Source organism: Buceros rhinoceros, unplaced genomic scaffold (genome assembly GCF_000710305.1).
Source record: "Buceros rhinoceros silvestris isolate BGI_N320 unplaced genomic scaffold, ASM71030v1 scaffold41379, whole genome shotgun sequence".
Classification (NCBI taxonomy): Eukaryota; Metazoa; Chordata; class Aves; order Bucerotiformes; family Bucerotidae; genus Buceros; species Buceros rhinoceros.
The window spans coordinates 3,248-30,327 of record NW_010431685.1 but is presented as its reverse complement, the minus strand read 5'-3'; the positions used below and the strand labels follow the sequence as shown (position 1 = coordinate 30,327).

General features: G+C 45.2%; 1 protein-coding gene across 1 annotated transcript; it reads right to left on the bottom strand.

Annotated features, from left to right (window-relative positions):
• Positions 1–1,244: 1,244 nt before the first annotated feature.
• Positions 1,245–27,080, bottom strand: LOC104488584 (ephrin type-A receptor 5; the record flags this gene model as incomplete). The annotated part of the gene is made up of 8 exons (XM_010143497.1): positions 1,245–1,394; positions 3,235–3,444; positions 4,260–4,321; positions 8,475–8,660; positions 9,644–9,769; positions 11,218–11,285; positions 17,580–17,645; positions 26,975–27,080. Coding segments are annotated over 8 exons (974 nt in total), but the record flags the coding sequence as incomplete, so codon positions are not given.

Genomic DNA, 27,080 nt, shown 5'->3' with positions numbered 1-27,080 from the left:
ATGAGACAGCAGCTTGGCGTGACAGGTAGTAACATCCACTGATGGCAAAGGCCCGCAGAGAAAACACAGGAGAAACAGAATACTCAGCGAGAGCCTTTGCTGCCAGTGAAACAGCAGAAAGTCATGAGGAAGGGATGCTGCTTGAGAAAGGAAACAGAATGAAACATCAAGTGTTGTGACCATAGCAAACCCATGGCAAAGCAAGGACCTGCTTGCTCTGACCAGCTGGCAGCAGAATCTCCACAAGCATCAGGGCTGCAGAGATGAAGTGGAAGGGATGAGAAACTTCTCCATTTGCCACACACAAAGTTGTGCATTTCCCCTCACATTGGAGAGCTGCTTTGGTGACCCTGCACCTTACGCACACATCCTTAGAGACCTCCACACATCACGGTTCTCAGAGATGTGAAGAGGAAGGAAAGGCCAGTAAAATCTGGCAACCCCAGGCTTAAGTTTTTTTAGACTTAGACAAGGACAGATGTTTATGGTGAGCTCAGAGTAGAAGGTAGCCTGGCAGTAGGATCAAGAGATCCTTACACAGGCTGGGATCAGAGCTGCACTCAGGAGGAAGACAGAGAACCCAAGCATCAGCCTCTTTAGGGATGCTTCAGAGGGTGACCTTGAGCTCAGAGGCTCAAGAGGACACTGGGTCCAGAAGTAAGGGGACACAACTCAAAGGGTGCTGTACAAACCAACCATGAGAGCTTGCATTAGCGCAGACTTACGAGATGTTAATGACAGGAGCAAAACTACGGTCTCAAGACCAGCAAGGCAAGGACAACGAAGATGCAGGCCACTGGACTGCTGTCACTAGATCAAATCACCCAGCTTTTGTGCAGGGAAAACAAAGTCCTTACCATGACTCTCTCGAGTTTCTCCTTTACATGGCAGCAGGGGTTTGATCCCACAGTTGAAATGCTGCCAGTTTATCAGCATCTATCCCCTGGCAGACCTTTGTCATTAAGCAGAAGAGGAACAGGCTCCAGCTCTAACAGCATTAGTGAAGCTCCAGTGGTCTGCTGGGGGAAGCAGGCGTGCCTCTGAGCAGACACGCTTTCCTCTGCGCACTGCCTATTCTGGGCTGCTGCTAAAAACAGAGCATCAAATGGGAGGATTATTTTTGTCTGGCATGGGGGAGCAAAGCCACTTTCACGCTGGCTCTCCTCCTCCCCATCCTGCCTGACTGCAGAATGAATGCTGAGCCCTCAAAGTCCCATCAGGTGGCAGCTCTAGTACATGCTTACATCTTGGTTTGTCATTTCCCAGTAAGGCCTCTCTCCGTAGGACATCACCTCCCACATCACGATGCCATAGCTCCAGACATCGCTGGCCGATGTGAATTTGCGGAAGGCAATTGCTTCAGGTGCTGTCCATCGGATGGGGATCTTCCCTCCCTAGAAGGAAAAGAAAAAACTAGATTGCAGACAAGAGCCGAGAACACGCAAAAGAGGATGAAACAGCACTTCTTAGAGCACTGAGGGATGTTATTTTCTCTCTGGAAAGAGACATCGAATTTTAAAGTAAATCTGTTTGACAGCATGGGGCCCCTTTCCACATTATCTCAGCCCATAAGCATTTGTAGGCTGCCTACTAATTGGCTGTCCTGAAGGTTTGTTGTTTGAATGCTGCTTGAATGCTGGGACATGTATAGGATCAACAGCTCAATTATGTTGCACGAGTTGGTGAGGGAATACAGTTCCTCTGCTTCCGAGAGCGAGCGGGGGAGGAACAGACAGCTCTGAAGTCGAGGAAGACTTTGATCTAACGAGGGTTTCATGCAAATTGCTGCAGAAGTAATGTCCTGTTTTAATTTCTTTCTTTCTTTCTTTTTTTATTTTTTATTTTTTTTAAAATCTGGTTCTGATCCTGCAGAGATTTGTGTAGTGGGCACAGAAATTTGTGTGTGCAGAGACAAGCCTGCTCGGCCTCTGCGGTGGCACTGAAACTGATGCCACAGTTGTCAAATAAGCTTTGCCGTTTCCTTTTCTCCTTTCTACCATTTTAGAAAACAAACTTCAGACCAGCTCTGAGAAGGGAAAGGGGAGTTTGGAATAAGGAATACTTTTCTCATTGGGTTTAAAGAGTTGTCTCCCTTGATTTATATCAAAATATATTTTCCTGTGAAGTCCCTTCCTCTCAATGTTGAGCTAAATTTTGGAAGGTCTCCCTGAATGGCCCCTAACAGTGTCTGCTACTGGAAAAAGGCAGAATTTGGAACACATTTTCAAAGCAAATTTTAGAAAATCCCTTCTTCCAATCATTATTTATTCACAGGCTTATCAGTGCATGCCTTAAGTGAGGGCCAGATTCTCAGCAGTGCCAATTAACACGTGGTAGCACACGGCAGCTGCAGCAGGGCTGGCCAAGAGCCCTCCAGCCTGCAGGGAGGCTCCGATCCTGCCGTGCATTGAGCCCTGCTGTGGGGCCATGACTGCCAAGAGCTGAAAGGTTTTTCCCAGACCTCCACAGGAACTGGGAACATGACCCAGAGAGGTCCCAGCACTCATAAAATAATATCCTTGGAAAAACACACTAATAGGACACGTCCAGGCGTGCCAATCACTGCCATGAATATTGCAGGCTCTCTCCAAGGCCGTGCTGCTGCTGCTGTTGCTGCTATGTCCTCTTCGCAGCACTGGGGCCGTGCGGCCTTGCACTGGGGTGGGAGGGCTGATGCCCTGAAACAGGGGATCAAGGATGAAAAGAGTCAGAGCACTGAGGCTAAAGCAGATCTTTCTCAGGTTGGAGGAAATTATCCTCAACAGGCTAATATTGAGGGCAACGTGCATCATTTGCAACGGGCATTACATGCTTACCAATGTTTTGAAGGGGTCAAATTGTCCAGAAGACCATGGCATGGCTTATATCTCTCCATGGGTGCCTAAGCAAAGCACTTGCTCTTCTCTTTCCTTCCTTTGGTATTCACCAAAGAGGACAGAATCAAGCTAGGAGCGTGGCACCGTCGCAAAGTTTGCTACTTGACTCAGGTGCCCAACGCGTACTTTGAAGTTTTTAGTTAAGTTCTGCCTTACTTGGCCATTCTACGACAAAGTTACAGGCGTTTGCAAAATTAATCTGGTAACAATTAACTGGTAAACACCTGGCCAAACACTCACACACAATTTAGAGGCTCTGGACTTGTAGAAACCTCTTTGCTAGAGATCCTGAACAGGAAAACGTGGCATGGAATACATTTTTCTTGAGCTCAATCAGTTCAGTATCCTCATAACTCACCCTGGTTGTGTATGCGGCTTCGGGGTCATCTTCTAGGACTCTGGAGAGGCCAAAGTCTGACACCTTGCAGACTAAGTTGCTGTTGATTAGGATGTTCCTGGCAGCCAGATCTCTGTGTACATAACCCATGTCAGACAGGTACTTCATTCCTGACGCGATGCCTCGCAGCATCCCAACCAGCTGAATGACCGTGAACTGCCCATCATTCTTCTGCAAAAGGAAGGAGGCATTTGATCAGCTGAGAGTCTCTGCACCCTCAGCATTGTGTGCGCAGGAATAAAATGCAAAGGCAAGTCTCCAGGGAAGAAAAACAAGGATATTAATAATTCATTACCCTCATGCTCTGACCATGAAGCTTTTCCAAGTTTCACTGTTTGGATTAGGATCTCTAGAGAAAAAGCTAAGGAAATGTAGTTCTTTCAACTGGAGATCAAGGAGTGAGCTATTTCCACTGGTGACTGATAAAGAGACCGTGACTGGGAGTGAACACATGTAGTTATGTGTAATAAAGGCACCAGGGTGGGCTGTCTCCAAGTCAGCCAACTGAATGGCACCAAGTTGCATTGTAATCCTACCTGCAGTGGTCCACATGTGAATATTTGAGGGTAGGTGCTCTTCTCCATGTCTCCACACCACATTTCTAACCATTTCCCCTATCCTCCCTTCTCTAGGTCTTCTGTTTCATGGAAAAACTCTGACAAGTCTGGGGTTTGTCATGATGCAGCGTGGATGTGCTCTCGAAATACACCAATTTTTCCAGGACGAGTTAATCATTTCCATGCAGCAGACTGCTTTCTAAAATAGGCATGATATCCTGCAATTTATTCTTATCTGTGTCAGTGCACACACCAGGTCCTTCATGATGCTGTATAAATACAGCTCAAACAGACAGCTGAGCTACTCCTGCCTTCAGACAGCATCAACAGCTGCACCACCACCCAGCACACATTTTCACTAATATTAACCATCTGTAAAGAAACCAAACTTTGGTCAAGGTCCTCCTGGAAAAATTAACTAAGTATTACCTTTAAAAATGTATCCAGAGAACCGTTCTCCATGTATTCAGTCACTATCATTACAGGTTTGCCTGGGAAAAAAAAAAAAAAAGAATGGGTTAGTTAGCAATTTATTTAAAAAACATGAACATCAAAAATGTCCTTTCATTATGCCTCTGAATGTGAATATCCAGCCATGCAACAGTCAATCTACACCGAGACATGCTGTCCCAACAGGATGACAGTAGTTTTTGCCAGAATATATGTAGAAATAGGGGAATCAAGGAGGGGATAAAAAAGTGATCCCTTATTGTGGATGTGGTACCAAACCCTAGAGTGTTTAGATGATGTTTGAGGAAGAGATAGCAAGCTGAACCCAGGCAACCTACACACAACCTTCTCGTCGTCTCCGTGAACAAGCTGAAAGCTTGCAGAGGCCAAACTGCACACGGTAACCTCTCTGGACACCTCCCTGCAGCTTTGACACCCTAAAGTAACAATGGGAGCCCAACAGCAGCAACCAGGATGATCTGAGGTATCTATCTGAGCTTGGTAGCCACCAAAGCCAAGAACAGGAAAGGATGGGATTACATCCCCTGTAATTCAAGTAATCCCGTGTGACTAACCTTGTAAACACATCTGGGAGTAAGAAAAGGAATATTTATGCTGCAGAACAAAAGCCAGTTAATTATTGAATAAGTGGAAATAAAAATAAAAATTCTTAACAAAAGACCTGGTCTTCCACTGTTGACAGAATAAAAATGTTTTTCCAAATCCATTTGATTAATTTTCATGCCTGAGTCATCTTAATGGTAATTATATATAGTTTTTGCTCGGTTTTTATATCTAATTTCTCGCTAGCTTGCCACAATGACATAGCAATAATTAATGTGGTGTGCTCCAGCCCTTGTAAATTCAATGGAATCTTACAAGAACATGTAAATTCTTTTTTATTTAAATCAATTTCCATTAGCTAGCATACAGCACAGAAAAAAGAGGAGCTGTCAATTATTTGCAAAGTGCGTTATAAATGTCTTTGATAGAAATGATCAACGAGAGCTGCTGCATGTCACAACATGCTCGTGAAGGTAAATGCTCCTAAAAATCGGCACATGTTCTACTATTTAGATTGATCTTAATCTTCCCACTTTCATGTTTCCTTAACTATTTACCTAATTTACTGCTTAATTATCTACATAATAAAGGTAATTGTGAACTTGTCAATCAAAACACTCGCTGTTTTGCAGATACTACCTTTGCAGTGAGAGGGTCCTGTGCTGCCTCAGCTCTTCACTTAGTACCCCAGGTACTGCCAAAAGCTGGCCAAAAGCGTTACTTTCGACAGGAGAAATGCACCTCGGGGCCATGAAAAGAACAGTTGAGTCCCAAACACAGTAACAGGCCCCATCTTCAAGGATGACGGATGTTTGTCTATACACAATATGGGCTGCGTGCAGGACGGAGGAGAGATCTCAGGTGACGTTGCTACAGGTTGGCAAACACGTCAACTACGTAGGGTAGAAAAATTCCACATATATATCCATTGTTTTTAGATTTTTTGCTTTTAAACACTAAACCCCCAACTGTAGAATGGGGTTCCTTATCTCAGACACTTCAAGGCAGCTCTGCAGAGAGACTGGCATCTCGTTACTCCACCACCTTGGGGCACCTCCTTCAGACTCCTGCCTTTGGTTGCCACCAAAGAAAATAAGATTTCTGGCACTTACGTTTCATTATCTAACTGCTGCAGGTTGACAGTAATCACGGAGTAAGTTAGCCCCATATCCAAGAGCGTGGAAATAAAGACACAAATAGAGTAACTTCCAACAAATTAAATTAGAAACAAACACTGGTCCTTCTGAAGTGCTGGGCTGATTCTCTGCGTCAGCAAGGCTCCCTCCCACCGGCACTATGGGGCCATAAAATGTAGATGTCGTTCATATCAACATCCTAAGGCAGTGTGCACACTGTGAGCGCGACCAAACGGGATGCAGATGAAAACACGACCATCATTACCTCTGTGAAGTAGAAGTAGCCAAGGGCTTGTCTGCACAGGGACAATGAAGACGATTAATCCAAATTAACTAAGGTGTGCATTTGAACTAGGTTAGTTAAATGATATTAGGTCCCTGCGCAGATATTCTCACTCAGAATTAAAAACGGCCTCATTCAATTTAGCTTAATTTACTTCCAAAATAAATTACGATGCGGCAAAGACATTTTACCCTAAAGATCTGAATCTACGACTGGCCAGTGGCGAAAACACTGAAGGGGAAAAGAAGTTAAACAATACTTTGAGATAGCAACATAGTTTGGGATTCATAAAGGTTGTTTTGGTCCATTTAAAAGAAAATTAAAAAAGCTGGGAAGATGCTCCAGATGCCCAATGGGGAAAATTTTGAGTGTGGTAAAGAAGCATTTACTGAGCTAATGACAAGCTCAGGGTGCACATATCTCCCTGCATCCAAATTCAAGTCGCTCCAAGTCCAATTTAGAAGCAAAGTTCCTAGCATTTCCACGGCCTCTGGAGCAGACGGCCAGTTTCTATAAAAGGCAGCTCACTAGGGAGGCACATTATCTCTAAAAGTGGGATTCCCACCCATCCCTTGAGGCCTCGACAGCCAGAAAAACTCAAGCCCGTGTCAGTGGCAGCTTTTATGGATGTATAATGATCACTTGCTTCCTGCCCAACATCCCACATCTCCGTAGGGCTAGAAATAGGAGCTTTCATATACTAAGGGTTACACCAGGTGACCCTGCGATATTTTAATATTTATTCAATTCATGTGAGAAACCTATCCCAGTTATGCTTTTTCTTTCTTAACAAGTTTCAGGAAATGCAGTTTCAAGGAAAAGTGCAAGAAAAGGCTGTTGATTGCAAAATAGCATTGATTTTCCGTAGATTATGAGGATATGAAGAGGACAAACAGCTACTATCTCTGTACCTGCTCTGTGGCAGCTCTGAAAAAGAACTAACCTTGGAGATGCTGCCTCTGATCACCTGCACCCTTCCCACAGCCTCAGCACAGCAACAACGGCGTGAGAGGCTCGGGCTGGGCACAGTCGGATGTGCTCGTCCCCTTCTGTGTCCTTCTCTTTAGTGCACACAGTCATGTGGAGAACTGGGCTGGGAAAGGTGTGGAAGGTTATTTTGCTAACTGAGCAGCCAGACCTAAGTAACTCTCGTGCTGGCATGTTTTGCCAGCCATTTTACATTTTTCCCAAGCTCTCAACTCCTCTCATAATCTATATGCTAGCATGAAGGGCAACTCTTACCAAGGGCATCATTAGCAGATCCCAGAGGAAGCTTGCCTTTGCCTTAATCATGCGTTTGCACAGTTCTGTTGTCTTCTGCTACACTCCTGTTCTTCCCTGCTTCTGGAAAGCACATCTTCAGCTAACTTCTGCCCTTGCTCACATCCCGTGTGAGTGATCACAAGGCTCAGCACTACCCTCCTGTGGGCTTTGCCTCAGTTGTTTCTCAAAATATGATGGCCGGAAATCATCAGGGGTTGTGGGTTGTTTTTTTGTTGGTTTTTTTTTTTTCAGACTTGGTAGCAAAATCCTCTAAGTTCCCTGCCATGGAAGTTACTTGCTATTTCCTGGCTCATCTTTCTTTGTGCACCCTGGGGCTCGTGTAGTTTCAAAATCAAACATACAAAAGCAGGAATTAAGAAGTGAGCCTGCTTGAGAAACTTAGCAGGTGGCTTTGTATTGCTGTGTTCAAATCGCTCTTGCATCTTGCCGGCAGCAGGTGCTGCTGAACTACATCTAAGGTAGAAAACGGGCTGCACTCTTCACCGGCATTCAGACGTCCCTGGCTTACTGCTGTCTCCATAACCCATCCACTGTCTGAGGCTGGCCAGGCATATCATCTCCTATTTCTGCCTCATTTAATTTTGGGCCTTTGAAGAGGGGTTTTGTCTTAGGCCATGCATATTATGCCTGGATGAGACAAGGCTGGCAGAAGGAGTTAAATGTTTTTTATCATTTTAGTCATTACCTATCGACTCTAGCTGGAAAAGCACAAAAATTCTTTGGGCACAAACCCTCGTTACAGTGTTGGTGAACCTGTTTTGGGCTGGAACTACAAAGTGTGACATTTCAGGCAAATGGAGTCCACTGTTTTTTTGAGAAATTATGAAAGGTGCAATCAAGATGTGAGTTACCCAAGTCTTCCCCCCCTAACCAACTCTCCCATCAGCCAGAGTTCAAGGACAGCAGTTGACAGCAACATGTACCTACTTTTTGTGACAACACCTTCCAAGTGGATGATGTTGGGATGGTCAAACTGCCCCATGATGCTTGCTTCTCCCAAAAAATCTCGCCTCTGTTTTTCCGTGTAGCCCACCTTCAAGGTTTTGATAGCCACCGCAAACTCACGCTTCCCCTGCAGCTTCAGCCTCCCGCTGCAGACTTCCCCAAATTCACCTTCAGATAAAAATCAGAAAGAACAGGATTGCAGGCCGTCAAAGGAATGCTCAGCGCAGGTCCCTCTCCAGCATGCAGCCCAGCCCTTATAGACAGCTGATCGAAAGCATGCAGGGTCCGGCATTCATGGATGTGGAAAGCTCAACATCACAGTGATCACCACCTCAAACAGCTGGCGTACCACAAGCCAAGTAATTCATAAGCACAAAAATACCAGGAAGAAAAATGCAATCTTCCCATATATTCTATTGAGTTTTTCCTCATTTCATGTTTTTGTGTACTAGATGAAAGAGTCCTGTCACTTCCTGTATCATCGCCCTGTGTAGATAGCTATAAAACACAAGCCACTTCCTTTGCTAAGTTACATAGATGGAATGCAGTCAGCCTTTCGCAGCAACACAGATTTTTAGAGACTACAAATCCTTTCTGGCTTTACGACCACCTTTTAAAAAAACTAACATAAACAGACTTTTTTTTCCCCTTTCTTCCCCTGGCAAACAGAAAATTACCTCCAAAAACACAATGCAAGTCCAAACGAATACCTTAACCGGAAAGAAAATGGGAGCTTCTTTTAACCAAGGGAAGTTAAAAGCTTTGGACTTTGGTCTGTACTTTTTTCCTTTCCTAAATGACTTCTTAGTCTTAATTTTTGCTTCAAGTCTGACTTTAATGAAGGAGGGGAAAAAAAAAGGTTAAAATGGTGAAAAGAACCTGAAAATAAAATGACTCATTTCCCTTAGCACCCATCGAAATAACCCAGCTTGGTCCAAACGTGACAGTTTTCTGCCATTTTCAGTTCAGTCCCTGAACTTCAAAACTGCCGACAATGACAAACTTGACCCAAACTTCAGCTGGCACATGCTCCCCATCACCTGCAGGGTGATGTGCCTAACAGCACAAATACTTCATGGTCCTTCCCAGATCCTCATGTTAAGAAGGCAAACCTTCCATGTTGCTAAGGGTCATGAAATGCATTTCCGTACCAGCTCCTATAACTCTTTCAATGGTTATGCACGAAGCTTCGATCTCCTTAGCAAACTCGTGGACGGCTTGATTAGGGTCCTCATAGGTGTGAGGGTCAATGTAGGTCCTTACTCCAGGCAGCTTAACTGCAAACACAAAGTAAGAGCGTTAACTGCGCACAGCATGACGGAAGATGGGCAATACATATTGCTGTCCCTTGCACTCTGCTTTGCTGGAAAACACTGCAGCTGGGAAACCTATTTCTACAAATAGGAAAAACGAAGAGCGTTCTTGGAAAACGACATTTAGTGTCTATGTGACACGTGCAACTTCATATCTAGAAAAGTACATGATAGAGCTCAGCTGGAATGACATGCAGCTAAAAATCCCTCTCTGTGCTGTGCAACAGGCTGGTCCAGGGTCTGATGCAAAAGGATCTCTCTGTGAATCTGGAAAGGGCACACCAGTAGGAAAAGTAGAAAAAGCAAAAATGTTCAGGAAACAACTTGCAAAGCAAGTTGGATGGATGAGGGTTGATGGAGAGCTGCAATAAATTGTGCCCTACCAGTCGCATATTAGCTAATCAATCGCCCACCGTATTTCAAATGCAGTTACTGAGATTTAAATGAATTGAATATTTGCAGTACAAAGCCTATGTACCAGTATAAATATAATCAATGGCAGGCTTTTTCTCCAGGACTTGAGAGGAAAAAATACGGATATTTTCATTATCCATATAATAAGTTTGTTTTGACAATGATTAAGGCTACTCACATGAAGAACTGCTCATCAGACTCTTATATAAGACAGGTACATTACACTGTGGCTCTTAATTGATTTGCTTCCTGCTGCATTCATTACACAGCACTAATGGAAATTTGATTTTCATTTAAGATGCGTTTGCCTTTTCCACCCCAAAAAGGCACCTCGCTGGCACCCATTCCCAGATCCCAACAGCACTTGATGAAGGAAGGCTTCGCCAACACTGGCTCTGGATGTATGGAAGGACTGGCAGTAATCAGGAGATTACTTTCTAGCATCACTGCAGAGGTTTTTTGTATATAAGGGCTGTTAACTTCGGAAAGCTTCCCAGGAGCATAAAGTAGGTGTTATTCCTCACTTCTCTGGAGAGGCATCCAAGGCTAGGAGTAGCTGCAGGCTTGGTCCTCGTGGCCAGCTGGGATGTTGGAAGGGTTTTGAACAGGTATTCTGGACTGGACTGATGTGTCCTGACCACAAAAATATAGTGTTCTTATGTGCCAACCAGGCAAAAAATAGCACCTTGGGTCACACAGCAAAGACTGAAGAAGAGAACAAAGCAGCTCACTGGAGAGATCTGCTGCAGACGTACAGGTGAGAATAGCTGGGCACGTATAAAGACTGTTCCAGTGTTCAAGTTCTCCATGGGCCTTAGAGCAGGGGCAGGTGTGGACTTACTGAGTAACAAGGCAAGCATTTATTTGGTGAATTACCAATAAAACCATTAATTTATCAAAAAAAACCCCCAACCAAACCCCTCACAGTTGTATTTCTCATTACCCATTATCACAGAGAGCCAAACCCACATATATACACATGTTCAATCTTTACTCACTGTGGCCGTTATGAAAATGCATCTTTTCTTCTTCTGGATCTTGTTTAGCCTTGCTATAGCCACATCGCCTGGAACAAAAAAACCAAAAGAGTGTTTTTGTCTCTGGTATGGCAGGATCCTGTTCTTTACTTCAAATCACACAAAGCACAAAACCCCAGAGCAGTGACGAATCCAACCTCTCCAGCGGCTGTATTGCTGCTGTCCCAGTTTTAGTTTATCAAACTACTTGCAATTTTCCTAACAGGATTCAGGGCCCAAGGCCCACTGATTTTCAGTTGGACTCGTGTTTCCAAATCCCACAGACGCTTCTGAACAATTCCACTCTACCATACATCTAATTCAGCTATTAAGAAAAAAAAAAAAGGCAAGAACAGGAAGGACGATGGAAGGGGAATGGGATGAAACATCAGAATCGCAGAAGCAAGATCTCCTGGACCGCAGAGCTTTTGCAGGCACCATGTTGTATGTATTGCATGCTCCTCTTCATCCACTGGGCTTTTGCACAGAACTTTAAATTTTGATACTTTAGAAAATAGCCTTACGTAAACAGTAACATCATATGTTACATCACATGCAAAATAATGGCTTAAAAAACACCAAAACCTGTTGCCTCACTGACTTCAAGGGTCTGGTGGGGTTCCCTGCACACCTCCTGTCTTTATGCAGAGGAGCTACCATTCATGAAATCCCCTCTGCCCAGCACCAACAAAAACGGAAGGTGCCACACAGTCACTGCCTGACCTTTCCTGATCCCACGTTAGCACCAGGTAATGCAAGGATGCTGATGAATCCTGCCACGCAGCTGCAAGCTAGCCAGCATGCAGCGGCCTCGCTAGCTGGCACACCTCAAGGAAAGCTTCAGGTTACCAAGAAGCCACTCAAAGCTGAGAAACTGAGAGTCTTCTCTTCCACTGCCCATAATTTTTGAGATGGAGGCATGTGAGCATGCCAGCAACACTCACAGCAAGGAGGAGCATACAATTAGCAGAAACAAATCTGCGATTAGGAGGAGGCAGTAATAGGCATCTGCATCAAACATGCCCTCAGCATGAAGTCCTATTACAGAGAACCGATGTCTGCCTGTATGCAAGGGGCCAAGCAGCCTTTTGGCTATAGGATTTTGGCACAGTATTTGTGAAACGATCACGATTACAAATAAAAGCCCAAGCACGATAGGATGTATGCACTGCCACTGAGCTCTGGACACCAGAGGGTCAAGGAGGGGAAAAGCAACATGAGCTCCCGGGGTTACTCTGGGGAAGGGGAGCAGGTACACAAGCTTATCTTGGGAAGAAGGGAAGACCTGTGCCAAGGGGAGAGGCAGGAAAAACGACCGCAAAGGTTGTGTAAACACACAGTAATGAACTGAAACAAGGTCCAGAAGACAAGGGGGAAGGCTGACAGGCAGTTTGGGGACACAGGCATGGAGATAAATGAGCTGCAGCTGATAAACAGCCAGGTTATCCATGCAGGCTATCCATGCAGCAGCAGTTACCAAGCTGAGACCATCATGCTCTGAATGCAAAAGCCACAAGAGCAGCAATGAGGTGCCTGGAGACAGGGCTCAGTTATCTACGTGTCAGTTCCCCGAGATGGGGTCCTGCCTAACTGACTCAAAAACTAAGCACTAGGTGTACACGGAGACCCTGAGAGTAAGTGTGCTTTGGTGTTCACAGTCCCAGGGTGAAAACAGATTCTCTCTCATCATACTGCTTTCCCCTTAAAGGATATCAACTAGAGACGAGTATCAGTATCAATTCCTACTTCTGGCAACCCCAATCTATTCTGCTGCAAGTTGCAGCAGTTTTCCACAGACATAATTTTCCAGATGGAAGTGTATAACTCAAAAATACACAAATGTTTCAATTTATCCTTCTAGCAAACACAGATATACAAGATTTCTTCTGTTTGCCTTTTAAAGCAAATGCCCTCATCTCTTCCTCAGGTTTGGAGTACTTCACCTATAAATAAGCTTTTCTAATATTACCTATCTTTTTACTACCCACATCTCCTTATTCTTCAACCATAACGAGAGTGGAGAGAGAAATGGGAAACATGCCATCACGTGTGTCCAGTGATCCAAGAACACCTTGATGCACAACAGTCCATGTTTTATTGTCCAGGGACACACTCAAAGACTCAATGCAAACCAGTTGGCTCTGGCTGTCCCCCTTTCTTGCGCTGGGAAACATATACAGCAGCACATCACACCAAGCATATAAAATCAGGCTCTGGGACCCCCAAAGCATAGTTAGAACAAGCCTCGACAAGACACGCCAAAGCAAAACGGCACCTAGCGGACTGCGACTGCCAAGCAACAGTTGGGTATCACTAACAAAACCTGCTGCAAAACCTACCTGTTGCAATCACTTGTGCCTTTTGCATGCTTACTTTCTTACAACTACCCAGAGAAACACACCATGCACATGCTGACTGGGGCTAAACCACATTTCTACCCTTCTTGACATTCAGATGCTTCAAATAACACACACAACTAGTTTTTTCTCCTTTCTTCCCCAACTAAATTCCATAAAAATCTGCTATTTTGGGTTAACAGTCCTGATTCACTACGTGAATCTTACTGGCAGACAGAAGTATAGAAATATTGTGGCTTTGCAATATATTTGGGGGCGAGAAAAAGCACCCACTTGTTTGTGAAATAATCCATTTTTGCATGTGCATTTGCTCTTAATATTTACTGCAGAAGCTGTGAGTCAAAAGCCTCCTGATGGAAGACTCACTCTCTAGTTTACTGTCATTATACAAGCTATAGATTTCTTGTATCTTTTCTATATCATGTACAGCAAAACCATGAAGATCCTGACGCTTGCTCCATCCCTCACCGAGCTTGAGACACTCAGACAAAGAGTTAACAGTTGAGCAGCACACCTGAATCTCGACTCATTTATTCCTGTTGTGGATTTGCCCCAGTTTCTGTACCTAGAAAGCAGATGTCTTCCCTGCACAGCTCTGTGTTTTTCAATAAAAGTATCAGAGGAAAAAAAGTGAGAATTTAAATATTCTTAAGGCATCATGTCTTATTTAAAAAACTACTTGCAGATTGGCAGGCAGCTCATAAAATATTTATGAGGCAGATTATAAAAGTGAAGTTGTAAAATGATCCCTATATAGGTTTATAAAATATAAAACAGACAGGTAGAAAGATGAAGAATCCAGCTGGGAAACCAATGCCCACTGCCTCGCATGGTAGAAGCCAATTGATGGAGAAAAATTCAAGAAACCAGGCAGAAAGATGCTTGCTCTCCCTGGACTGATGGAGGTACTTTGCATCTGACCTCGTGCTTCAGTGTGCCCTTGCTCGGTGGTGTGTGGCCCCTTGGTCACCCAAGGCATCCCCCAAACTCACAGAATGCCCAAGGGAAGGAGTTTCCATCTCCCTAGTTGGGGCCACCACTCTGGTCACAACCCAGGGGACTGTGGAGCTGGACCTTGACATTCAAGCCCTAGGCAGTCATGTGGGAGAGTCTTCACGTACTTTTTTTTTTATAGGCATAGGCCAAAGCATTTCAGCACACAGCCAAGGCATTACTGGGAATGCACATGGGGACAGCATCTAGACACCCCCAATGAAGCAAGGTTCCTCACTTTGCCAGGAGCAGCCAGGACCACCGAATGCAATCTCCTGTCCCAGTCCTGCAGAGATTTATGCACGTATTTGATCTCTTAAACAGGAGATGAATTAACTCTGTGTGCTTTTCGGAAACAGAGACAAAATGCCACTTGCTTTTCAGGGGTGAGACCTTCACTGTGAAGCCCATCTTTTCCAATAAATCAACTTTGAGAATTGCATCCAACCCATCTTGGGCTGTCATTTCACAGAAGGTTTGCAAGAATCACAAGGTTGTTGCTTACAAGAGATTAGTGCTCATTTCAGACAACTTATTCCAAGATGTTAAAGCAGTAAGGCTGCCTACGTGTTGCAGGGCAGGACCATGCTCCATCCAGAGGAACAAACAAACACGGATCTGTTCATCTGGCCAAGATCCTGTTGCCTCAGCTCGTGTGTGGAGACAGTAAGTTGTTCAGCAAATAGTTTTATCCTGGATAAACAACACCGATACTGAGAGCCAGAGGCGGAAGTCTACCTCTAGTGATGCTGGTCCATGTTCAACATTTACCTTAGCTGCTTCCTAGAACACATTCAGTGTCACACAACCAGGGAATACTCAAGGGACTAGTGAAAAACGAATAGCTTTTATAACAGAAGTTATTTCTCATTTTTCTGTTCACTTTCCTCCTGCTTTTTTGATGTCTATAATGAGTTACTTCCACTGCATTGGATTAAAGTTTCACCTGGAGCAACTTGGAGCCACCCACGCAAGTTGGGAATCCGACTGATTCAACTCCTCTACCTATCCTCAAAGTCCTGTAATTTGGAGAATGGGATCATAAGAGCAGTAAAAGGTCTTGAGGTGACAAGCTAAGACCTTTTGCTGAGTTCAGAGACATGCTAGATGACTGGCCCAAGAAGAACCAGGACAGCTTCCCTTGCTAAGGGCTGCAAGGCTCACCAGCTTCTCAGCTGCTTTCCCAACCACTTGCTGTCCCCTTCTGCATGGTGTGACCCTGCCTTCAACCTCCAATTAACTTGGACATCTTACAAAGGAAGTTTCACAATTCCAGCGGTGGTATTTTTAGCTTTTAGTCTTTCCCTGCCTTCACAATGAATGACTCCCTGCTTTCCTAAACCACCGCCAGAACAATTAAGACTAATTTAAACAAGATATCATTTCCCCCTCTCGCAGGAAGCTCCCTCTGAAGTGATCTCTATAAATCTCTCTAAAGAGGTAGCTGTGCCTTCCCAGAGCATACGCAACAGCATCTGTGACTTGAAGTAACTTTTCCCATTTCCCCCTCCCAGCTTGCTGCCGCATTAGTCCCTCTGCAAAACTTGCAGCGGGTGTTTTCCAGGTCATCCAAGTTTTCCCTATGCGTGTCTCTTCTTTGTAGCCACCCAGTCCCTTTCCGCTCTCCTGTGAGTATTTTCCATTGCTGACACTCTCTGGATGGGAGCCTTGCTGAGGACATTTGAATCATGACTCCCGGTGAGGGCTTGCTCGTGCACTGGTGTCACAGGCACGACACACAACAAAAGTACTGGGAGGTTTTCTTTTAGGGCAATCATTGCCAAAACAGTGGCTTGCAGGTATGACTGACTGCATGCACCACTTTGCAGCCAAATGCTTCGGAGCTGAGCAGCCTTACATGCTAACGCTGCTCTTAAGCGCTCAAAAGTTATGAAAAAAATTAAAAATCAACAGGAAAACAGGAAAAAAAAAGCCTTCTGCTTTAGGGCCTTTGGGATTTGCATTTGCAAACTCCTCCCTGGTTCAGGCCTCTGTCAGAGCCAAAATACAGCACAAAAGGTCCCCAAAATAGTCTACCTTGGTGACTGCCGCACCCCACAGCCAGAGACTACGCCATGACCCAGCTACCACCATGCAAAGCCCCAGCATCCTCCAGAAGACAGAGCGGAAGAGTGTTACACCTCTCACCCAGCTATGCTGCCAAATGCTCCCAGTTTAACAGCGCACATGAGACGTCTCAGCACTCCTACGGTCTCAAATAGCTATCTGATGGGGATGGCGATTTCGTGAGTCTCCTCGGAGCCTTAGGGAGATCTCTGCCTGCACAGGTTACAGCCAATGCAGAAACCTAAAACACATTCCTTACAGGCAGCAACTCGACTTGCCTCTAGTCAAACCAACGGAAATTAAAATCATCCTTCCTTTGATTAGTCAGAGAAAAGAGGAGAGTACAAGAGAGCAGAAACTAGTGAGGCAGCCCAGGTGGTGGCTGAATGGGGCAGCATGCAGCATGGACTCACAGCTCTTGATGCTCGCAGAGATATGTCCAATGCTGCTGGAGCATATCGTTGGCATACACCATCATGTCACCGCCGAGTATGTCATACATTAACACGTATGTTGATGACACAGTTTGTTTCACTGACATGCACATTACATGCCTCTCAATACCTTTCCACTCCCGCGTGCCCCCGACTCCTTTCTGGGGGCAGATTACCTCTCCTGGCCCCTTTTGGTAACAGAAAGCAGAATGCGATGAAGCGTCCAGCATACATGATGTTTTACTATGACACATGACATTGCTGGTGTGGTGACCAGATTCATCACGGCATAACATATCAGGTTTTTTCCCCTTGGGACAGTCTGCTTCAGGTCACGCTATTTCCAGACGTTGAGATAGCCAAGCTGGGTACAGAGATTGGATGAGAAGGCGACTTCGAGGCCAATACAAGAAAGGGAGGGAGAGGCAGACTATGCACAGAAAACATGGAGAGAGGACACGAAATAGGGGCCAGCACAGGTGGGAACACTGACCATGTTAGGCTCGGATAGGCAACAGCACGTAGAGAAGAAGCCCACCCACAGCCATGATCGCAGCAACTGAAAAGCAAACAAAAAGGCCCAGGATAAGGAATAATCCCACTGCCCCGGCAAGGTGCAAATACATTCGAAACATTTTTATATGCGCTTCTTCCTTCTTACTGCAATTATTATTTGAACCTTAACACCTTGAGCTGCAAGAATTTCATGGCAGGCTACTGTTGGGGAAAAGTGCCTTGAGGAGAGTGTATAGATCCTGGTCCTGCAAAGTAATTAACCATATGCTTCCCACACTTGGGTACCACCGTTAGCATTAATGGGGCCACCCACGTGCTTAAACTCAAGCACCTGCCTTGGAGCAGGTGAAGTGACTTTTTAAACAAGGGCATGTACGGTACAGTTACCATTTCCTTTCAAAAAAGAAAAAAAAAAAGGCACTGGATGAATGTGAGCCCTGCTGTTGCAGTCCCTTACGCACGTACTCAACTCACGCAGCCCCTTCTACGTCTCCTTGTATCAGTGAAGCTTTGCACGCGCATTACGTATCTGCAGAAGCAGGGTCTTTTGAGTCGTGTCAGAGCATTCAGCCTAAATAAACTCAAACCATGGTGAGTTGAAAGCCACTGCGTGCGTCCACAGCTTGCTTTTGAAGGCTGCCAAGCCATTGCTCTAGTTTAATGAGAGTATGGGTTCACCTGGCATCAGTCTGTAACCCAAGGCTGGCTGCACCTCAGTAACTGCCCTTTATACTTGTCAGACAACTTGCATGGACAAAAATTGTTACCAAATCTATTAAGGTAATTCATCCTGAAAAAGAACAGAGTGCAGAAGAAACAACAGGAAGAACTTCGGTATGATATACAAGCAGGAGCCTAATGGTGCAGATGCACTCCGGTTAAAGTCAGCTGAAGATCTCATAATTTCTCCTCAAATCATCAAAACATGTCATTCTTGAAAAAAAATTGTGCCTGTCACATTTTTATAAAGTATAGCTTACAATGCCTAAACACATTAAAATAGCCTATTTAGACAAAATTAACATTCTGCAACTGCACTGCCTTAAATTATGATGCAAAATAACTTCAGGCATGCAATGATTTACAGAATTACAAACTGGATTACGTGCTTACTTTAATTAGAACTGGTGAAGAATTTCTCTCTCAGTAAAACAACTTGCTAACATTTTCTAAACAGTGATGCCAGTATTTTTTCACTGTAATTGACAATATTTTGTATTTTCGTAATGGCCCAGGTTGTGCAGTCATACTAATATGGGAACAGCTCAGCCTTCACTAAAGCCTTCCAGTGATCCAATTTAACACCAGAGGTCCAAAACCCAAAAGCACACAAAGGGAACCTAAGTATTATATTGTTTTTTGAGTCAATTTTGCCATTTTCTGGGTTTAAACTTGCAGGATTTGTGTACAGGGAGCTGTCTCCAGAAGATCCCTGTGGCTGTGACAACTTCGCTTACATTTTAGCTGGAAGGCCCGTTCCCCCAGGCATTTTCTAGCAGTTGATGCCACCAGACCTTCCCACACTGCTCAGCAGGCAAAGTCAAGGCTTTTTAAACAACAGTTCAATTAACCTGAAAAGAAACCACTTCCTTAAAATGAAAAGAGCTCACTGTTCTCTTAAACAAAGAAAACTCTTTGAGCACCTCATCAGCAACTGGGCCGCTCTAAGACAAAAATCAATTACCTGCACTGAATGCAGAGGCTTCAGATGTCACTTGCTCCCTTTATAGGAAGGAAAAGGTGCTCAAGTGCAAGGGAAATATGTCTCAGTGCAGCCTTACTCCTGCACAGCTCTCACATAACGCTGTACACTTAGGGCCAAAATACTCTGAGGGGTAACATTAGGGGAAATCTAAAGCTCTCACAAACAAACTAAACTGAATCAGCAGACAACAAAATTCACTTTCCAGTCCCTGGACTACTGGGACAGGTAAGTGAATGGACTATTTGGCCTGAGCAGTTAGGACACAGGAAGATTTATTACTGCTCGTGTTAAAAGGATGGCTTGGTTTGGCAGATAAACTTCAGAATATAAAAATCCTGAGACAAATAAAATGGGATGTTAAACTCCAGCAAACCCACCGTGCCCTCATGACCATCACCACAGTTGGGTGCTGATAGCTTCTAGGAGGGGCAGAGCTTCTCCATCTTCTTGCTCCAAGTGGAGCTTTCTTGGTCTAGAAACTTAGAAGCTGAAAGTAAATGCTTTGCAGATGAGGTCTAATGCTGTGGCGGAATAAGAGGTTGCTGCTCAATAAAATATGCCTGGACCCCTCTAGGGTTTTAAGATCTTTAGCCAGCAACCTGACCTGTATCTGGGATCAGTCAGAGTTGAACCAACCACTGTATAAATCAAAATTATCTGCAAAATTTCCTCCAGTACCACTGAATCAACCAGCAGACTATGAGGAGAGCCTTGTTGGAGCTGCCCCTGGCTCCAGCAGGTGGTCAGGAGCTCCTGATCTGCTGCAGGTTAACAGATGACATGCCCACATTATCAGTGAAGTTTATTAAGAAAACACCTGCAGCATTAAATCTCCTTTGCTGGCAAAGAACGAGGCACTGAGGCAGCAGCGTCTCCAAAAGCCAAGCTGGCTTGAAACAAGGTGTGACTTCTGCTTTGAGCCCTAGCTTCAAGGAAAGAGCTGCAGATGGGCAGAGACAACACAGAGGTGCCTGGAGCTGCAGCAGCACCTCCTGGACCTCCGTGGCCTGTTGTCACTGCTCCACTTCTTGGCTAGACCAACTCTGCTACTCCTCGCTCTCTCCATTACCTCAGGCACACAAAGCCAACACTCCTAGCAAAGGTGACCCCCACAACGCCTATGAGATTTGCAAACCCAACTGCCCAGAGAGCGGACTTTAATAAACCTGTGCTAGGAGGACTTATCGACGCCCTTGGCATCGTTTCAAACCCTGGGCTACATGTTTTGTTAATGAGATGTATATATATGATGGGCCCCAACAACTGTGCCTACAATCAATGTAATTAATTTACCACAAGTCTGCAGATGACCCTGAGAGCATTCGGAATTAAACTACATTTCTAGTGGCTAGATAGATTACAGAGAGGCTCTGCCATATATAGCTGCGGCTTTTAAGAATTGTAAGTTGAAGACTTGGAGTCATGATAAATGAAAGCCTTGTTTGTTGCTTTTAATAAGCTGCTCTAATGGGATGTTCTTCAGAGGCTCGCAATTAGAGACTGAAATACTTGAGGGTGCCTGGGAAGATTTTTCTAATCCTTCAGGCAGCCCTGACTGATGGCAATGATTGCTTGCTGCATCTCCAGGTCAGGAAGCCAGCACTACGCCTAGCACCTCACGAGTCAACATGCTGGCTTCAAACGTCAGAGGAGCAGCATTACACATTGTGAGCTGCTAAGAATATATTCCACATTTGCCCAGAACTATATGAATGTTTGAAGAGTCGCCTTCTCTGCCTGCTGAGCTATAGCTAGTTCACACGTTAAAGCACATCTCTGCACTGTACGAGAATAACTGAGAATGCAGAAGTCCAAGCAGACACCCTATGCAATCACCGTGAGGAAGGAGAGCAATGCTGCCAGGGAAAGGAACTACACTTATAAAGACCTCTGGCATTACACTTTGCTATGTCTAAGTCATAAGAAAGTATAGATAATCTTTTTTTCTAGATAAAACACCAAGTCCTGCAACATGGCGTGCCACCAGGAGAGGTCACGCTTCCTGTTTTTAGCATCCAAAGCGAAGTCCACACACTCGGAAGTACAGAGGGATGACAGTCTGATTTTCTTCTTCATCTTCTACCCACTCCACAGCCAAGAGAAGACACTGTAGAACACCACTTTAAACACTACGTACGCCTGGGGCTTTCACCAGTGCTCAGCAGGAGCCTGGAGCGGCTACCACTGAAGTCAGGCTCCATTTCCAGCTTGAAGGGTAAAGCAGTTCCCTTCTTGAAGTGGAAATGGGACATGCACAATGCCATCAAAAGCATCATCTGAACGAAGGCGAGGAGCTTTCATCACTGACTGCTGCACTGCCCCACACTTCCCCTGCTCAGACAAAGCTTACACCAGATGCTTATCTGTTCCTGACGGCTCTCCTACCCCATTCCCTTGGCTGCTGCCAGAGTAACTCAGAACTGACAATGCCTCATGGGCTTGGGGCTTAACTGCGAAACTGTTGGAGCAGCCAAGTTTGCCAAGCTGATCTAGGCAGGGTGATAGGGACAGCATCTACGGGCAGCAAATTTCCACACCGGCCCTGGGAAGGCATGAGACTGTGCAAAAGGGTGCACTGGAGCTTTTTTTTTTTCCCAGAGAGGGACCCTGTATAGCAATACCTGGGAAAATTTACCGCCCAAGACAACATGACAGAGGTTGTAAAAATCTTGACCCGAACGCAAGCAGGACCAGACCCTGCCCGCTCCTGGTGGATGAGAATTTTGACTTGGCAGGGCAATAGCTTCTCCAAGAAAATCCTTCCTCTTGTCAGGTGAATCATGGGGAATATTTGGCAGTAGGCAGCATCATGAAGTGGCTATAAATTACAGGAGACAATGTCCTGTAGGAAGAAGGAAGAGCAGGCAAGAATGTAGAGAAAAAAGTTCTTTAAAAAGGAACAACTAACAAAAATTGTGACTCACGCTGGAAAAATTCTATGAAAAACGTTATCTACAAACTGTCTCCCATTTCCTACGGAAATACTGAAAAAGCAAACTATTTTAAGTCCTGACACATCTGGGAAAATAGGATGGGGAGGAGGTTGTGGAAAAATTAATCCATTTTAACCTTCTACATCACAGAAGGCTGCGAATGCTGGCTCAGAACCTAGGACATACAACACAATTCTTTCACTCTCTCTATTCTCTGAAAGTCACTTTTTAACAAGATGCATATATATGTGTGTCCAGAAAGTAGCCTTCTACCACCACAGGGGCTGATATTTAAAAGTCTAAATCAGCTAAGGTCAGGGATGGATACTCTGGTGCAGAAGCCCCTAATTGCCAGTACCCAGGTGCCAAGATTTGTCTGTGCTTTGTCTTTCAGAGGCTAGTTCCTTGCCAGAAGGAGTCCTTCCATATATGCAGGACACAGGGCGAGGGGCAGTTTTTGTTGCTTCGAATCTATTTTTTTCTCAAGTTCTCTAAAAAGCTCCCTCCAGTTCTTTGGAAGATCACTTGAGATGGACAGGTTATCCACAATGGGTAGCTGGCTACAAACGCAGATGTACCCTACTCTTCTTGGTCAGTTTGAGCAGCTTTTGCAAGCACGCACAGCACTGACCTAATAAAAGCCTCATTTTACTCTGTAGAAGACCATACCTTTGTTCAGTGCTACAAAGCTCAAAAGCTTGGGGGACCAGCAGTCTCTTAACACTCACCCTAAGGCCCTTCAGTTTTGCAGACAGTGCTTGGTTTGAAGGACAAACGAGGGGGAACTGCTCTGGAGCGGTGGGTCTCTGTCCCAGGATGATGCAAAGCTGGCTTCCTACCTCAGTTTGTAGGAAGAAAGGGGCTGATGCCACAGCGACGACTGCGGGACCTTATTGCTCCTTGCAGACAGAGTGCAAAGATCTGACTGGCATCGTCTGCCACAGACTGTGAAACTAAAGCCTGTAATGATTTTAGATTAATATATACTTCAATCAGGAACAACAATGCCAAGCGGCATCTAATTCAAGCATTGCTAGGAAAGCAAAATTTATAGCCTTGCTCTGTCTGTAAAATGTGTTGTACTTTCAAGACCATCACATAATCCTAACAAAACAAAGGTAGTAACAACTTCGCGTTCTTTAATTCAATGCTTGTAGCTGGTTTAATAATAGATTTTCAATCTACTTCTCTTTTTTTTTTCCTGAGACAATTACAGTCTGATTTAGTGCATCTCTTTGATTTGTAATCCTGATCATTATATTATTAATATGCCCTTGATGCAAAGAGTGGGATAACTTAAAAAAGTGATCAGCTATTTCACTTGGCATTTATGACCTTGATCAGAGGATGCGTTATTTACAGGAAGGGTTTTCTGGAGCATCTGCAAGTAAATCAGCTCTGAAACACAGCTTAATTGTTTAGGCCAAAGCACATTTAGTTTCCAATTCCCAGGAACCTCCAACTTCAGACACGAAGTGCATTACCAGATGGATGCTGGCATGTGGAAATGCCACCATGACTACCGTTCAGCTGACCTTTGGTTTAAGGCCAGCTGCCAAAGGGAAATGCCAAGCTGTTACTTACATTCATTTAAAAGAAGTGAGAAAACTGCAGAGATACTTGAAAGCAAAAAGAGAGGAAGAGGTGTGGAAACTTCCGCCTCTGGGGACCTTGCAGAAAATAAAAAGCCTGAAGAGCCCAGCGAACTCCTGAGTCCTGTGGCTGCAAAACTATATTCCGAGCTTGCCTGAGAGGAGCAGGACATCGCCTTCTCTTCAGGACTGCTCTGGAGCCCCTGCTCACTTCAGCCAGGTGCTTGGGATGATAGGCACAGAGTTGCTATGCAGCATCCTAGGGAGGAATATCCTGATTCTGAGGTGGCCAGGGCCTCCCAGTGAGCCTGGGAGCAGCAGAGAGGTACCAACAAGGAGCCTGTTTGCAGGAGCTGGCCAGTCCACATCCTCAGTGCTGCAGAGCAAGAGGGTTTTTCTCCTTAGCTTTGCTGCTGAGCTCTCCTGCTCTCCTACATCAGCAGGCAAGACAGAGCCTGGGCTTTGCACAGCTTGCTTGGCTTGGGAAGCAGTGCTGATTCCAGCTGGAGCAGCTCCTGGAGTTCAAAATGACTGATTTTCTAAAAGCAAATACAGGCAAGACTTAGTAAAGTAAATTTAACTCCCTGCAACCAGGCACCGCTACAACATAACCACTCCCAAGGCACAAGAAAGCATCTTCCAGAAACAGGTTAACAGCTTCAGAAAGGGAGCATCCCATGACTTGGAATGCATCTAACGTCCTCACAATGTCACAGCAGGAGAGTCACTCCACGAATTGTCTCCAAATCACATCCAAGGCAAAGGCGCGTGAATGACACATTTCAGCGGCATCTCTGCTTCTTCCAAACAGGAGCAATTTTTCTGTTTAGCTTTGTTTCATTTCAAATTGGCTGTCAGCTTTCTGGGCTTCTGGGGATTATTCTTCTGTTCTCACGAGTCACTCAATGCACTAGATGGGCTTTAAAATTCACAGAAATAAAAGCAGCCTAGAAGGTCTGTGGTTCTGAAGCCAATTCTCTAACGATGGATCAAATCCTGGCGCTGAAGGCTTCTCCATTACCTCCAGATGTGGGACTGGGTTCTTCCCAGATAAGGGGAAGGGTTGAAAATACAAAAATAGACCAAGAGTTCAGCTTCCTGTACCTGTTCCTTCCCACACCTACAGCACGGCACCATGGAGAAGCTCCTAGGAACCTGCACCTGCAGGATGCCCTGGCATCCATGGTGAGAGGTGTGAGTACACGGTAGGAGCATTAAAGCAGCAGCAGAGGTGGCGATAAAACTCTAGCCGAGGGAGACAAGGGCTTTTATAAACATGCCAAGAGGAAGCACATCCTGGAAATCCCATTACGGCAAAGGACAGAAAGACATAACTAATGAGAATTGCTGACAAACGGCTCAGGCTTTGCAACTGCTTGCTTGGACCAGAGAGGGTAGCACCAAAAAGGAGACCTGCAAGGGCATGAACTCCTCAAAGGGGTCCAGAGCACTAGACAGCAACTGTGGGAAAAGCCAGAGCTGCTGGTTGCCACACACTTGCGATTCCAGAGAGGGATACACAACTCTCCACCTGCGATTCACCCTCCCAGACTCCTTGCAGAGCAGAGGTGCCAGGCTACGCTCATAGCTTCTCTACAGCCACACATGCACCCTCCTGTTTACACCGATACAAGCATGCAACCAGACTGGGGGAGGCTAAGTTTTACATGCCCCCACTCTGTTTGAGGAGGGATTTGACTCAAAACCAAAACCTCCAGCCTTTAAGGAGAGACTCAATCTCTTGCCTACAGTGTCAGAGCCAAGTCTTTTTAGCGACCGCTTTCCTGTAGCCCCTGGCTACAGGCCATTCACCGCCCCCTTCTCTGGCTACTGCATACTCCTCATGCAGAGAGGAGCATTTACTTGCCCATTTTTAAGCTCAACAAGTCACTCAAAGCAGAGGACAGGAGCTCGAATGGCTGTCTCTGACCCTGAGTGGAGGTAAGTCTGGCAGCACACTTACCTTTTAAGACAGGAAATAACTGTGGCCTTGCATGGTTGTCTTATGCCTGGGGACAGAGCTGCTCAGCCTGGCTGGATTTCACCGTGCCACGTTCACAGACTGATACCCTGCCCCCTCTGGGAAATAAGACCTTCAGCCAATATGTTCAGTATCAGCATAGTTCCTCTGTGAGTATTTTGCAACTACTCTTTAACGCTTGGAATAGCCTGTAATTTACAGCCGCTTTGCTAGACCTGAGCTTAAGACAGACCTGTATCTTGAAAGCAATAGTGGGCTGATGGGTACCTTAGAAGCATAAATATTTAACTTTGCACTGAAAACAAATTCAGCCTTGAACTGCTTTAGTGTGTGTAACATATCATTTGACAACTGCCCTTAAAAACAATATAGTAATACACGTGTAGTATATGGAAAAAAAAGTGCCTGTGTGCTGGCTGCTACACAAATTTAGTGTTGCAGTACAAACTGATCTAGATACAAGCCAGATTTTCCCCCAATACCACAACCCCTCGTTCACCAACAAGTTCCATCAGCCTCCATCACAGTTGTCAAAGATAGTGTAGCCCAGGCTTTCATCAGTTGCTTAGGTTGAAGCACGTGAGAAGTCAATGGCATTGCCTGATGGTTTGAAGCTGCGGGACTCCCTCCAGCGGGGGAGCTAACTGTGTAATTCACTATGCGGCAAACGCATCACTCGTGGGGAACGCATTAGCGTCCTACACATGGAAAATGAAATGCAGACCTGACCAAAACTTGGGGTGTTTGGCCAGCAGGCTGAGTTTCTTCCCTTTATCTTTGCAAGTGTTTTCCTGAAGTCAGCTTTTCTCCGGGAGCAAAGCCCACTGCAAGCTCTGAGCGCACACACGCGGGCTTCAGATACCTTACCTGTAATAACAAGTTCTGCTTATTTTTAAAGGAATGTGAAAACACTCCTGTGAGAATCAAGCCGAATAATCAGGGCCAGTCTCTACAGAAAGAAGTGAACTACATCTGTGAGAGAGCCTTTGCCATTCCTGCCCCTCCAAGCAGATCAATCAGCCCACCCTCGTGCGGCTTACAGCACTACCGCTAGATAGCTTCGTTCACATGCTGCTTTCACCTAAATTGCGCTAATCACCTGGTCAGGTAAAAGTTATTACAAAAGTTGGAGAAGTATAAACACACAGCTTCTTCTCTTACCTTCCACTGAGAAGGAAACCGATAACGACAGCCAGCAGAATGACTCCCACTGTTACAGACACAACAATTATAGGAATCTGGCTCTGGTCACTGGATGCAGCTACTG